Below are 15,053 nucleotides of genomic sequence, written 5' to 3' on the forward strand. Positions count from 1 at the left end.
TTTTGGTGCGCACAGAAGGGCAAAGCGACACCGGAAATTACGTCGACGCAACTTCCGGTGTCACACAGCTGCCGGTCCCGGATTCTTCAGTCCGGGACTTGGAAGGTAAGCCTTCCTTCCTTCCTTCCTTCCTTCCTTCCTTCCTTCCTTCCTTCCTTCCTTCCTTCCTTCCTTCCTTCCTTCCTTCTCCTCCTCGTCCTCTCTGCCTAGCCCCCAGGACACTTTCAAACCAGGAACGTGACTTTCCCTTCACATTCCTATTCCGCCCTTTGAATTGGGGGCTGTGTACACCAAGATAGCTCAGTTGGTGGAGCTTGAGACTCTTAATCTTAGGGTCATGGGTTCAAGTCTCACGTGGGGCAAAAGGATTCCTGCGTTGCAGGGAGTTGGGCTGGATGACCCTTGTGGTCCCTTCCAGCTCTTTGTTCCTATGGCCATGCCTTTAAAGCACATGGCTTCATAAGAAGAGCCCCGCTGGATCAGGCCAATGGCCCATCTAGTCCAGCATCCGGTTCTCACTGTGGCCAGCCAGATGCCCGTGGGAAACCCACAAGCAGGAGTTGAGCACAAGAGCCCTCTCCCATGCTGCAATTCCCAGCAACTGGGATTGAAAAGCATTGCTGCCTCTGACTGAAATGGCAGAGTATAGCCATTGTGGCTAGTAGTCACTGAAAGCCCTCTTCTCCTCCATGAATTTGCCCAGTCCTCTTTAAAAACCATTAAGTTGGTGGCCATCCCTGCACATAGATCCCCCCAAAGAATTCTGGGAACTGTTGTTTGCTAAGGGTGCTGGGAACTGTAGTTCTGTGAGGGGTAAACTACAGTTCCCAGGATTCTTTGAGGGAAGTCATGTGCTTTAAATGCGTGGTGTGGGCTTGTGGCTGGTGCCTCCAGAAAAAATGTCTATGCCATGTAGCTGCAGCACTAGGATTCTCACGAGACGTTATTCGTGAAAGGGTCTATCAGATCTTCAGGGGCTCACCTTAAAGCTTTGTAACATGTCTGCAGTTTATACGAACACAGGAAGCCACGTTACACTGAGTCAGGCCATTGATCCATGCATCTACATATTCATTCATTCGCTCTAAAATTTATATTCTCCTTGTTAGGCTCCACCGGGCTCTCGAAGCCACTCGTACGAAAATTCATAATCAAGCATCAAATCACCATTAAAACCCAAAGCACCATCAGTTAAAACAGTCACTCAACAATGATTACAGTAGAGCAGAAAGAATATTTAATTGCCTCACTCCTCTCCTCAAACACCAAAAGCCTTCCTAAGCAGAAAAGGGCTTTTGAACCTTTTAACCAGCTTTCTTGAAGCCAGGAGACATCCAAAACCAAGCAGAGGGCCTAGGAACATCCAGCCACGCACCTTTCCAAAGCTGCCTTTGCCCAGCACCATAAGGAAATTGAAGTCCGACAGTTTCATCCGATCGCGGCTGCCGTTGTTCTCGAATTTGGAGATGGCATTGGATGCTTTCTCCTCCGCAGCCTTTGCTCCTGGGCCGATCCTGGCTCTCTTAAAAAAAAGAAAAAAGGAATATATTGATTTACTTCCCCTCCCCAAAAGGGCAGTGAAAATACGAGGCAACCTTGACTTCCCAAATACTTTGGACTAAGCCGCCACAGCCATCTTGGAGGAGATTGGAAGTCTCTCTGCAGCTCCAGTGAATTAAATTAAAAAGGATCATTCAAGTGATCTATACAAGCTAATCTCATGGATGCAAACTCTAATGATTTCACAGGTAACCTTGACTGTACCTAGCTGCGCCTGCTCTCCTGAGTGGATTTTTCATTCATACACCATACAAATCTTCACCTCAAAGCATTCTTGTTCCATCGCTGCTCACTCAGACTTTGATGATCGCCGACAACCCGTGTCCGAGAGAGCCAAACAGACAAGCAAATCACTACTTTTTAGGTCAACCTGGCATAGTCTCATTGCACATGCAACATCGACAGAACATGGCTAAAGGCCTCTGAGAATACACGAGAACTTGTGAAATGATACTTTTGTTTAAAAACCGCAATGACTTAAAAGCTAAACGTAATTAAAGAGACATTTGGTGCTTCTGTGGTGAGGATGGTTGAATATTGATGTTTGCTTTTTGTATAAACAGGTGATAACAATAAAATATTTGGGGGAGAAATACTATGATGATTGCAGCTCGTGTACACATGATCCTAGCCATTTTGTGGATCTAAGTTTGGCCTCATTGAGGGGCAGTATTTCAATATGAGTCGGAAAATGACAATGCTTATTCTGTTTGCAATTTCCAATCCCTGCCGACGGTTAAAAAAAGAGCTTTGCCGGAAGAATGGTGAACAATCACATCCCTCGTGCAAAGCGTTCCCTTCCCCACCGCAGTCTGGTGGCTAACTAATTCACCGGAGCACAATTTGTTAAACAACACACGCGCACAGAGACAGAGCTATCTCACAATTTATTCGTTTTAATTTCTGAAAAAATATGTCACATTGGAGGAGCCTGCCCAGAGCTCAGCCTAGCATGAAATTCCATTAAGCCGATTCCAGTGGTTTAATTGGGGCAGCTGCTCCGAGCGCAAGAGAGAAGGTTTGCACGGCAGCCACAAAAGAGGCTTCCTGGTGTCACCTGGTGGGGGGGGGCAAGGCTCCCTCTGCTACCCAAAACGCCGTTGGAGAGCTGGAATGCAGAGTAAAATTGGCAGATGCAATTCTCCTTTCCTGCAAAGAGCCAGTAGCAGGGTCCAATTCATTCCAGAATCCCCTTGCCCTGGGGGGTTTTCAACTGGAGCTAACAACCTGGGACCAGTTTACCTGTGAGATCAGATTACCGCACCTGTGCCCCCTTGACCACTTCAATCTGCAGAACTGGCCCTCTCCACAGGTACCACATAATACCCATTCCACATTTGTAAGAATGTGTCTTTTGAGTGTGAAAGCACCTAAACTTTGGAACTCCCTGCTGATTGATAGCAGGCAGGCACCTTCGTTGTACTCTTTTTGGTGCCTGCTCAAATCATCGTGGCTTAGACAAGCCTACTCGGTTTTTTAGAAAGTTGGTGCATGTTTCAATCTGTTAAAGTCGTACAGTCATACCTTGGAAGTCAAACGGAATCCGTTCTGGAAGTCAGTTAGACTTCCAAAACCAAAGCGCGGCTTCTGATTGGCTGCAGAAAGCATCTGCAGCCAATTGGAAGCTGCGACATTCAGCTTCCCCAAAAAAATAATATCCGAAAACCAGAACACTCACTTCTGGGTTTTGATCACTCAGGAGGAGCCAATTTGTTCGACAACTAAGGTGTTCGACAACCAAGGTACGACTGTATTGTTATTTTAACTTTTTAAAAGTCTTGTCTTAAATTGTTATTATATCTTCTTATTGATAACCTTATGCGGCTTAGGACCCTCGTACCTACGGGACCGCCTCTCCCGGTATGACCCACAGAGGACATTACGGTCCACAAATAATAACATATTGGAGATCCCGAGTCACAAGGTGGCTAGGCTGGCCTCGACCAGGACCAGGGCCTTCTCAGTACTGGCCCCGACCTGGTGGAACGCTCTGTCCCAGGAGACTAGGGCCCTGCGGGATTTGTCATCTTTTCGTAGGGCCTGCAAGACAGAGCTGTTTCGTTTGGCCTTCGGACTGACGCAGTCTGACCCCACGGTTACCCTCCCCTAAGGTTTTATTTATAATGGTTTTATCTTATTTGTAGATTTTTAATTTTAAAATTGAATTTTAACATTGTATTATTCTGTTGTTTTAACTGAAATGTTTCTTTTATATTTGTGTTGATATTATTTGTTGTTAGCCGCCCTGAGCCCGGTCTTGACTGGGAAGGGCGGGGTATAAATAAAAATTATTATTATTATTATTATTATTGTTGCATCTTTTCATTTTTCTTGTAATCCGTGCGTCCCCCCCCCCCAATCAGGCAGAGTATAAATATTATGAAATACGGTAAATAAATTCTGAGATACTGGATGAAGGAACAGATCCATCCCAAGCATCACACATAAGCGTCCTGTTCCTCTAAGCATGGTGCTAAGAGCCAAGGTCTTGTGCTGCAAGTCCACAGTTCCTTACTTTAGAGGAGTGTGGCCCCAAGTCACATCTCTTGTCCGCCACCTTCCGAGGGAGTCCGTTCCACTGGCAAACAGCTCTTACCATCAGAAGGTTCTTCCTAAGGTTTAGTGGGAATCTCCTTCCCTGTCATTTGAATCCGTTGGTTCAGATCCTCCCCTCTGCAGCAGCAGAAAACAAGCTCGCTCCGTCTTCAACGTAACAGCCCTTCAGATATTTGAAGATGGCTATTCTGATGCCTCTTAGTCTTCTCCAGGCTAAACAGACCCAGCTCCCTCAACTGTTCCCCATCAGGCTTGGTTTCCAGACCCTTGAGCAACTTGGCACCGCTCCTCTGCACACCTTGCAACTTGTGAACCTCCTGTGGGATGTAATCCACTGGGAGCAGTCAAATACAACATTCCTTGTTTTGCTAGAGTGGACATGCAAGGGGGTGTTTGGTTCAGCCAGTCAAAACTTCCTGTTCCTCCTGGCCTGGAGCACCCTTCCTTGCATGTGACTAGTGGGTGGGCATGATCTTTCCAGACCTGGTAAAAGGCCAAGGCATGCTGCCACTATTTGCCATCTTCCTTTCATCCTGCAAACTTCTTGGATTGCTAGCCTGAAGTCTACCCAGGTCATCTCCCATTTGGGGTAAACCCATTTGTACGTATATGCTTGTAACTTTGTGCTCTGCCTGATTGCGAGTAAACTTTCTTCTTATTGTTTATGAATTAGACTGTGGTGTCTTGATTCTTTTAGGAGGGATTTAAAGGGGGATCTTACCAGGAACATACAATTCAATCCGAGGCAGATTGAATGGCATAATAGTAAGAGGTTCTAACGAGCCTGCAACCAGCTTTCTGCTGTGCGTGAGAAGGGGAATGTAAACTCTGCCAAGTAAAGGAACTTGCTAGTGCAAGTTAGGAAGGATATTAATAAACAATATATCCCCTCCTGCCACTCTGAACATTCCCACACCTCCTTCTCTCCCCCGCCCCTGGAATGCCTCATTCAGGGGAAGGATGTTGGGGGCTGGTCCTTTGGAAGGTCTGCTCACCTCAAACTTCTGCCTGAGCTCTTCATTCCCCTCTTCGCCTTCAGGGGGCACGGGGACGTTGAAGTACTCCCCCTCCTCCTGGCTCAGCAGCTTAAACCTAGGCAGGGGGGAATTGGGTAAGCAAAGCAGAACCAGAGTCAGAAGCTGCAACCCAAGCAAGGTGAGGTGAAGTGAGGTAGGAAAACAGTGGAAGTGGCTGAAGGGACCAAATGAGCTCTAGAAAAACAAGCTCTGGTCTAGAGCCTCTAGTCTAGTTGGAGGCAGACTCAATTCCAAGGTAATGGGAGGGGGAAGCACCCTGCCTCCATAAAACTATTTATGGAGTCCTTCACTGCACAGGTAATTTATTTAATTTTGTTATTTATATTCCACTTTTTAAAAAATGATCTAAGCATCCATGTACAGTACACTCAAGGTGGCATACACGGTTCTATCTCTCCACATTTAATCCCCACAACAACCCTGTTTGGTAGGTTAGGCGGAGAGGCAGTGACTGGCCCAAGGTCACCCAGTGTCAAGGATCTATCAAGCGAGACCAGGTCATCCACAAGGCAGGAAAGCATGGGAGGGGAGGGACTTATTCTCTGGGCCTACTGGGCCCATTGCTCAGCAATGTACAGGACTTTCCTGAAGCGGGGTGTCAGAGGGGGGAAAGAGCCAGCAGGACTGGGACTGTCTTGCTGCTGTGTAGCAGGGCCAACCTCTGACTCCTCTCTGTCTGAGTCTGCACTCACACTGTGACTCTCAGCACAGGGCCAGCCCTAAGGCAAGGCTGGGTGGCGCAATGCGTCAGGGCGCCGGGGCGCCAGGGGGCACCGCGCTGCTGCGCCTACCTGACAGCCGCGCTGTGCCTGCCAGACAGCCCGGCCGCCTTCCCGCTCGCCCTGCTACTTGCCTCCCTCCTGCCCGCCCGCTGTGGGTTCGAGTCCAGGCCTCAGCCGCAGCAGAGGCCTCCTCGCAGGAGGAGGTGGTGCCGGCGCCCCGGAGGACAACCAGGCAGCGGTGGAGGGACCTTTGCGCCACGGCGCTCGATGTGGTTAAGACAGGCCTGTCTCAGCATCTAACCCTGTCTTGGAACATCCTCCTTCTCCTTACTTCACTTGATCACTCAAAACCCCTGCTTCTACCTCCCAGCTCGTCCCTTCCCCAGACTGCTCTCCAGTGTCTCACCACCAGGATCCTGGATCTAAGTGTCTTCTTCTGTGTCCTCCCTGGAAGGCTCTTGGGCAGCTGGTTCCCACCATTTTTCCTCATCCAGCCAGTCCCTGACACCCAGAGAGCTTCATGGCTGAGTGGGGATTTTGAACCCTCGTCTCCCAGGTCCTAGTCCAACACTCTAACCCAGGCATAGGCAACCTTGGCTCTCCAGATGCTTTGGAACTACAACTCCCATGATCCCTAGCTAACAGGGCCAGTGATCAGGGATCATGGGAGTTGTTGTTCCAAAACATCTGGAGAGCCAAGGTTGCCTATGCCTGCTCTAACCGCTACACCATACTGGCTCTGTAATTTTCAAATCTCCAAGGCTGAGCAACCCCAGAAAAGTAGCTCCATCACCCTTTCAGGAAGAGCCTTCTGCATATACAAAACAAAGACCCTCCCAAGGAGAAGGGAATTGAGCAAACAAACAAACAAAAAAACATCTAATAAGTAATTACGAGGAATCATGGAATTGTCATTCAGCTGTGAGTCAGTTTCTGCCGCTGGAGGCGAAGCTCCAGTTCTGTCAATGAGATCTTTTCAGCGGAGAGGAAGAGTTTATCAGGGGGCCATTATCGGCTGAGCGCGGCGGTGCGCCTGACTGGCAGGGAAGGAACAAAGCAGGATTTGCATAATGCAAGGACGGACCCTTCCCTTCAACTCCGCGCCTCCATTTGCTGCGGCTCTTTAGAGATGAAAAATGCACTGGAGACTCCCACCTCCCGGAGTTTACTTTATCCAAGCACTGTGACAAGGAAAATTACTTAGATCTCCACTTAACGGTTTTTAAAAATGCAGCAAGGAGCTGTTTACCATATTTTACATGCTCTTTAATGTGCGCCCATCTCCCCGCTGGAGACAGCTCCACAGGTGGCAGCGAGGGCTTGGAGGAAATTTGCAATTTGTTTTCCTTCAGAGAGCTTGCGGCAAATTCAGAGGAGGAGTGGCCCGTCGCGCTTGCCTCGAACCAACGCCCCTCCGGCTCATCGCTGCCAACCCTGAAGATCTTAAACTCAGCTCCTCAGACTGCAGGGACGGGTTCTGAGTACTGAAACAGACTCAGATGTGACATGGATCTGCTCCTGGGGCTTGAGCAATGTATAGTTGGCAGTGGTGGCGGTCGGTGCCAACCAGAAGCGGCGCCCAGACTTATTTGCAACCCTGCTCCACTCACGCCAGATCCAACTTCCCCATCCCTGCTTTGCCTTGACAGTCCGCAGCAGAAAACATATGAAGATAAGAAGAGTCTGCTGGATCAGGCTAATGGCCCATCTAGTTCGGCATCCTGTTCTCAAAGTGGCCAACTAGATGCCCCAAAGGCAAGTCCTTGCAAGCAGAACTCAACCACAAGAGCATTCTCCCCTCCTGTGGCTTCCAGCAACCGGTATGACTGCCTCTGATCATGGGGGTAGAACACAGCTATTGTGGCTTGCAGCCATTGATAGCCTCCCCCTCCTCCATGAATTGGTCTGATCCTCTTTTAAAGCCATCTAGCGGGTGGCCATCACTTTCTCCCGTGGGAGTGCATTCCAAATTGGTCCATGACTTACTGCTAATGTCCTTGTAGCATTTTGGGGAAACCATTTGGTCAACGGAACGGTTCTCTGTCTGTCTGCTGTGCAGATGGACAAACATCCTGCTGCTTGCCTATGCTTTGGTCGGGTTTCCACGGGCAGTTCCTTTGAAAACTCAGAAAACCCAGACCTCCACACCCCCTAAGCAAGCCCATTGCCCTCAGGTGCCGTGGAGAAGGCTGTCCCATCATCAGAATCAAAGGAAGGTTCAAGTGGGCAGAAAGGGATGTGTGTGATTGGGGAAACTGAGGAGTGTGTGTGCATGCGTGCCCCATCTTCACCTCAGGAGGCACAATGTCTTGGTCGAGTAAGCACAGCTACTAGTGGATTTACAACTGTGTGTGTGAATCCATCAGGAGAGTAAGGTGGTAACCTAGATAGCAAAGACAATCTAGCTCTGTATTGTCCACACTGACTGGCAGCTAGGCTTCAGCTGGGGTGTCTTCCCAAGGCTTAGCTGGAGTTGCCACTAGGGCAGATTTAACCTGGGACCTTCTGCATGCAAAGCAGATGCTCTACTGCTGAACCATGCCCCTTTCCTAAAAAATAAAGTCCTTGTGGTTCTGATTTAAATGGGAACATAGGAAGCTGCCTGATATCGAACCAGGCAATTGGTCCGCCCAGCTCTACACTGACCGGCAGCTTCTCTTTAGTGTTGCAGACAGGGTGCCTCTCCTGGTTCCACCTGGAGATGCCATCAGGGGGATTGAACCTGGGACCTTCTTTATGCACAAAATGTGCTCTACCACTGAGCTACTACAGCCCTTCCCCATTTGGCATCCTGGAACAGAGCAATCCATGGGACTTCAGGACCTGTTGACATTGGCCCAGGATGTCAATGGACCTAGAAATCACCTTTTGACTTCCACAAATATATTTCACAAGCGCTGACTTGGTCAGAATCACATTAACTTTCTCCCTTGGCTATGCTCTGCCATCACAGTTGGGGTCAGTGATGCTTCATAATACTAGTTGCTGGAAACCACAGGAGGGGAGAGGGCTCTTGTGCTTGAATCCTGATGCTGGGCTTCCTACAAGCACCTGTTCAGCCACTGTGAGATGGGCCATTGGCCTTATCCAGCAGACTCTTCTTCTGTTCTTCTGCTCCCTTTGGTTTTCAAAACAGCACCTTCCAGGATGAATCCTCAAATCCAGGTGTTGAGTTTGACAAGGAAAGATTCCCCCCTCCAGCTCACAGAAGGACCAGCTAGATCTGCTACCTGCCGCATGCATAGAAGTTTTATAGGCATGTTGGTCTGCTCGCTAAGGTCACCCAACTCTTCAGCACCAGGAGCGGGAAGGAAGAAAATTAAAATCCTGTTTCCTGCTGAGGGAGATAAAACATAAACAAACAGGCCCTACTCCTCTGGGAGTTGATGGGCCCACGCTGCCCGCCTCGACTGGCAGTAATTATCTGCTTTGGACAGTGTTTCATTTGAGGAAACAGGGAAGCCTCAGCAAGTAATCCCATTCTTCACATCCACAGATTAAACTTTCAGCCTGGGGAGGGGCAGGAAGGCTCTTTGCTGAGTTCTCTGCAAGCAACTCTGCCTGTTGCAGATGCAAACTGGGCTCATGAGGATCCGATCCCTCCCTGGCAATACACCCCCACTGTTTTGTTTCAGCAAGACCTCCCACCACCGTGGCCTCCAGATGTTTTCAACTACCTCTCCCATGAGCCCCAGCAAGAGCTGGGAGACCAGGTGTCATGAACCGACTGGATGCAGAGGAGTGGTTGGGAGGCACCATCTAGAGAACCCCCAAAGGAACCCTCAGGGGAAGAAGGCTCAGAGCCAGGGGGATGTTGGTGGGAGGATGACGAACGGTCAGAGGGAGAAGAAGGAGCAGACTGGGGGAAGGAGGCGTTAGAAGCTGAAGAGGCAACAAGGTTTAGGGAGCAGGAAGAGGCTGTGACAGAGGGCAGTTCAGACTCAGAGGCAGGAGAGGAGGCTGGAGGGGAGTGGGCCCAGGAGACAGTGATGAGGCAGGCTGCTGATGAAGCCAGGGAGTCTCCCCCTCCTGCTGTGACCAGCTCCCCCTCCCCCTTGTCTCCTAGAACCTGCAGAGGAATGAAGGAAGAGAAAAGAGAGACAAGATGACGGAGATTTAGGCTGCTAGGGAAAAAACCTTACAGAACGGTGGGAAGGCGGGGACCTTCAGTCCTCACAACTGCTTCATTGGGGCAAGACCTACTGGGAAGGGTTGCTGTGACCACTAGGTCTGGGCTGTTTGGGTTTCTTTGAATCAAGAGTTAACTTCACTGACATCGGGTGCTTTATGGTTTTCTTGCTGACCTACGCCTGACTCCAGCTCCTGACACCAGGGTTCAAATCCCCACATGGCCACAAAGCTCTCTGGGTGTGACTTTGGGCACCAGTCAATGCCTCTCAGCCTAACCCACCTTGCAGGGTTGTTGTGAGGATAAAATGGGGGGAACCATGTATGCCACCTGAGCTATTTGGAGGAAAGGTGGGATAGAAATGTAATGAAATAAATAAATAGCAAATATCTGGAGGGCACCAGCTGGCTAGTGACTGCCCTAATCCAAGCCCCCTCAGAGGCAAGTCCACCTTACCAGCCATCCACTCCAGCTTTCAGCAGCTCTGAGATTCCAAAGGACAGCGACCCCATGAAATCATTCCGACTGGTCAGGTCCCAGTCCCAGATCTCCACAGATAGCCTCCTGTCCTTGTCAGACTCTTTCAGTTGGCTGGTAGAAACAAAAGGGAGGAGGAAAGAGATTTTAAAAGGCATCTTCTTTTGGAGGGAGCTATACCTGAAAGCTGCTTCCACGCCTTCCAGGTGGGCACTCAATCAATCAGCAGCTATGAAATGAAGCCACGGTTTTTCGGCGAACGGGCCTCCTCTAATGCCTCATTTCCTGACAGGGTCCCCTTCAAATGGAGGACCTCAGAGCGCCTGGCGATTGAAATGCAAGGCTTTGATCAGCGCCAACCCAGAGCGTGAGATGGCATTCTCAGCAGTGCTGACAGGATGGGTGCGAGGGAGGAGAGGAGCTGAAGAAAGGAGCATGCTGCTTCGCTCTGAAATCCGCTTAGCGTTTCTCAGCAATTAAAGCACAGCATCATTTGCAACCCATTCATTCCAGGGAAGCACCAGCCCTGCAAGGAGGGACAGGTGGGAGGAAACTGGGCTCAGCAGGGGTGTTGCTATGGGGGTGTCTCGGGGGGGGGGGGGTTCCCAGGCCCTGGGTGTTTCCAAGAAGGGGGGTGAATTGGGGAGGATTGGATTGGAGGGATGTGTTGTAGATTACTGGGGTAATGAACGGGGGTAAGTGAAGACAAATTGAATTGCTTTGGAGCAGGATCTGTTGGGGAAATAATCTGGGGTAAATGAATTAGAGAAGGACTGATTTGGGGTGATCTGGAGTTGAGCACAAGCAAATCAAAGCATTTATCTGAGGTGGCCTGGGTTGGGAAATTTGTCCCTTTGCCTTTTGAGACATTTAATTTCTAAATCTGCATCTATACATAAGACTCAGCACATGCCATTTTTGTGCAAACTGGTGCGCACAGACTCTTCGCAATGGTTTCAAGGCTTAGCCCCAGCCACAGTAGGGTCTCAGCTGGGGTGCAGGGTCTGAAAAAGCACCCATGACCCATGAGAGGTCCCCGCTCCTTGCTTAGGGAATAGCTGTCATGAGGCACCTTCCTATACCCCAAAGGTAACATCAGAAGCTTTGCTGCCATGCAGTAGGAGCCCATGTGGTGGCTCCCCCCTCCACACCACTGTGGCACCTGCAACCAGGTGAGGCAACACCACAGTATGGGCATCTCTCACATGGTTGGGGCTCCTGCTATTACCCTCATGGTGTGAAGAAGGAGTCATCATGGCCACTCCCTGACCCTTTGAGTCAAAAATCTGGAGCAGCAGCAAAGGAGAGGGTCACCAGCCAACCAGCCAGCCAGCCAGCCCCACCCCACCCCACCCTTTCTGTTTCAAGTTGAAACTGAGTCCCAGGAACCTGTCAGAAGATGTCAAAGGTTGCCATTCAGCCGTACTCACAATTTAAAGGTCTCATTCCACTCAGGGTTCAGAGAACATTTGATGGTTTTAGTCTTCTGTTTGCTTTCACTTTTTGGGTCAGGGATGAGCTTGAGTTTCACATACGGGTCTGACAAGCCGTTGGGATCCATTGGAACCAGATTTCTGGCGTCTCGTACTGGAAAGGGAAAGAGGAAAGACTCAGTGGGAAAGGGCCAAGGCATCCTGCAAGCCACCTAGAGCGCTTTAAGCTGCCCAGAGTGGCTGGGAAAACCCAGCCAGATGGGCAGGGTGGAAATTATAAAAGTATTATTATTATTATTATTATTATTATTATTATTATTGGCATTGCGCGCACAGAGGTCACAGCCTTTCTCCGTAACTGATGAACTGTAATGTAACAAATTTGGCCACAACGTTCCATGCCCATCAGGGAGGGATCTGGCATAATTTCCCCCCCCCAAAGCCCCACATCTTTCACACCTAAAATAATGATTAAACACAAAAAAGTGGTGCCCAAATTAGACATCACCACCAGAAGCTCTGAAGACTCCAGCAGCATCCAACAGAAAGGCAGGTCGCACGCTGCCGCCTCCAAAGCTGCGCCGCCAGATGACATCACAAAATTCCACAGCAACCAACTGAAAACAGTCCTTTTGCAGCAACAAGGCCCGGCTTTTTCAATAGGCCGCAGCATTGCCAAGCAGGGGAAACTGAGTAGGCTGCACCATTCAGTAGGCCACAGGCAAAAACAAAAGAATAGGGCCTTTCACAACGGGGGGGGGGGAGGGTCACAGGGATGAGGCACAACAAAGGAAGGGGAAAACACATAGCCATGGGTGGGGGGAGGACCCTGAGTCAGCCAAAGCAGTGGGGGGTGGGTTGGGACAGGAGTAGGCCGCAGCATTGCCCAGCAGGGAAAACTGAGTAGATTTCACCATTGCCCAGTAGGCCACAGACAAAAACAAACAGAATATGGGGCTTTCACAATGGGGGAGTCATAGGGATGAGGCACAACAAAGGGAGGGGGGAACACATAGCCATGGGGGGGGAAGAACCCTGAGTCAGCCAAAGCAGTGTGGGTGGTGGGTGGGTTGGGGCAGGGAAAACTGAGTAGGCTGCAGCAATGCCCAGCAGGGAAAACTGAGTAGGCCACAACATTGCCCGGTAGGCCACAGGCTAAACCAAACTTAATATGTGCCTTTCACGGGGTGGGGGAAATCACAGGGATGAGGCACAACAAAGAGAGGGGGGAACACATAGCCATGAGGGGGGAGGTAGGACCCTGAGTCAGCCAAAGCAGTGGGGGGTGGGGACATTTTCAGGAACATGTGTGTGGGGGGGAATCTTATTTTTGAAACTTAGACTAGGGGAGTCAGGGTTGGGACAGGGCAGGTGAGGGGACTCTAAAGGGAGACTCTGAAGGTCCATTTAACAGAAAAAGGTCCATTTAACACAAAACCCCACAGCAACGCATGGCCGGGCCAGCTAGTTGTTGTTGTTGTTATTATTATTATTATTATTATTATTATTATTATTATTATTATCCACTCTGTATCTTTCATTTGCATACTGGAAACACCGAGGGTAAAGCAAAGTTTTTCTCCCTCTCTCATAACACCAGAACTCATGTGAGAACACAATGCTGGACTAGATGGGCCCTTTTTGGCCTGATCCAGCAAGCTCTTATTATGTTCATATGTCAATGTCATACCTTGTTAATCCCTGAAAGGATGGACTCTTGGACTCCCTTGCTTGCAAAAGGCCCCTTTGGAAGTTTCACCACAGCAAGGGCTTCCAAAATGGAAGCCACTCAGCATAGTTCTTTGAAATTATGTTCAGGCCAACCCTGAAGATGCAGCCACTAGAGATTCTGCACAAGAAGATACAGGGAAAGGAAGAAATCATCTACCTGACGCCAAGCTGACCCGTAGAATTGCCCACGATTTGGTTGTCAAAAGCCTCAATTAAGGTAATTGCCGCCTAAGTGGATTGACAGCTGAGGCATGTTTGGCATCATTAAAATATAAAGACAGGCAGGAGAGCTTGAAATTTCCAGGAGCAACCGTGATGGTGCTGCAGTACCTGGGAAAGGTCCCTGCACTCCACGTTATCGGTGGGCTGCCTTGTGAACAAACTCTAAGAACCTAAGGACATCCTGCTGTTAAGGCCAATGGCACATCTGGTCCAACATCCTTTCCTCACAGACGCCAGCTAGGTGCCTGAGGGAATACAAGCACAATAACACATTCCTCACATGCAGTATCCAGCAACTGGTCTTCAGAAGCATCACTGCTGTGACTAATAGCCATTGAGAGACCTCTCCTACATCCTCTTTTAAAGGCATCCAAGTTGGTGGCCACCATTGCCTCCCTTTGGAGCAAGTTCCATCCTTTAACTATGCATTGCATGAAGAAGTCCTTCCTTTGATCTGCCTTCCTGGACCTTTCAGCATTCAGCTTCATTGGATGTCTGCTAAGTTCTAGTGTTAGGAGAGAGAGGGGAAAAGTTTTTTCTCAATCTACTTTCTTCACGCCATCCACAATTTTATAAATGTCTATCATGTCGTCTCTCAGTTGCCTTTTCTCTAAACTACAAAGTCCCAAAGGTTGCAACCTTTCTTCATCGGGGAGTCTCTCCACCCCTTTGATCATTTGGGTTGCCTTTTCCTGAACCTTTCCCAACTCTATGATATACTTTTTGAGGTGAGGCAATCAGAATGGTACGCAGTATTCCAAACACAGTCACACCACAGAATTGCATAATGGTGTTATGATAGCGACAGTCTTGTTTTTCAATTGCTCTCCCAATGATCCCCAGAGTGGAATTTGCCTTCTTCTCAGCCACTGCACACAAGGTCAAGGTCTTCATTGAGCTATCTACTATGACCCCAAGGTCTCATTCCTCAACAGTCACCTCCAGTTCAGACCCCATGAGTGTAGATGTGAAATTTGGATATTTTGCACTGACATGCCTGTTTGCAGAGAATCAATTATCTCCTCCATTCAAACATACAAAGTCCAGACACATGGATGGAAAACTGGACACAGGGTGGGGATGCAAACCCCAGCTTGGCAGGTTCTCTCTGACTGGCTCACAGCTGTCAGCCTCAGTTTCCATTATGGAAATAGAGACTAGTTGGCAGTTTAACATGAGCCGTATT

At 49.3% G+C, this 15,053-nt stretch overlaps 1 protein-coding gene across 2 annotated transcripts in view; it reads right to left on the reverse strand.

Annotated features, from left to right (window-relative positions):
• Positions 1-15,053, reverse strand: part of PRKCB (protein kinase C beta) — a 199,730-nt gene that overhangs the window by 72,204 nt on the left and 112,473 nt on the right. For both annotated transcript variants that reach the window (XM_035130770.2, XM_035130769.2), the window contains exons 6-9: positions 11,912-12,068; positions 10,461-10,595; positions 5,112-5,208; positions 1,376-1,522 (exon numbers count right to left, since the gene is read on the reverse strand). In XM_035130770.2, the coding sequence (XP_034986661.1) occupies positions 1,376-1,522; positions 5,112-5,208; positions 10,461-10,595; positions 11,912-12,068 (536 nt within the window). The remainder of the gene's footprint in view (positions 1-1,375; positions 1,523-5,111; positions 5,209-10,460; positions 10,596-11,911; positions 12,069-15,053) is intronic.

This window comes from Zootoca vivipara, chromosome 14 (genome assembly GCF_963506605.1).
Source record: "Zootoca vivipara chromosome 14, rZooViv1.1, whole genome shotgun sequence".
NCBI lineage: Eukaryota > Metazoa > Chordata > Lepidosauria > Squamata > Lacertidae > Zootoca > Zootoca vivipara.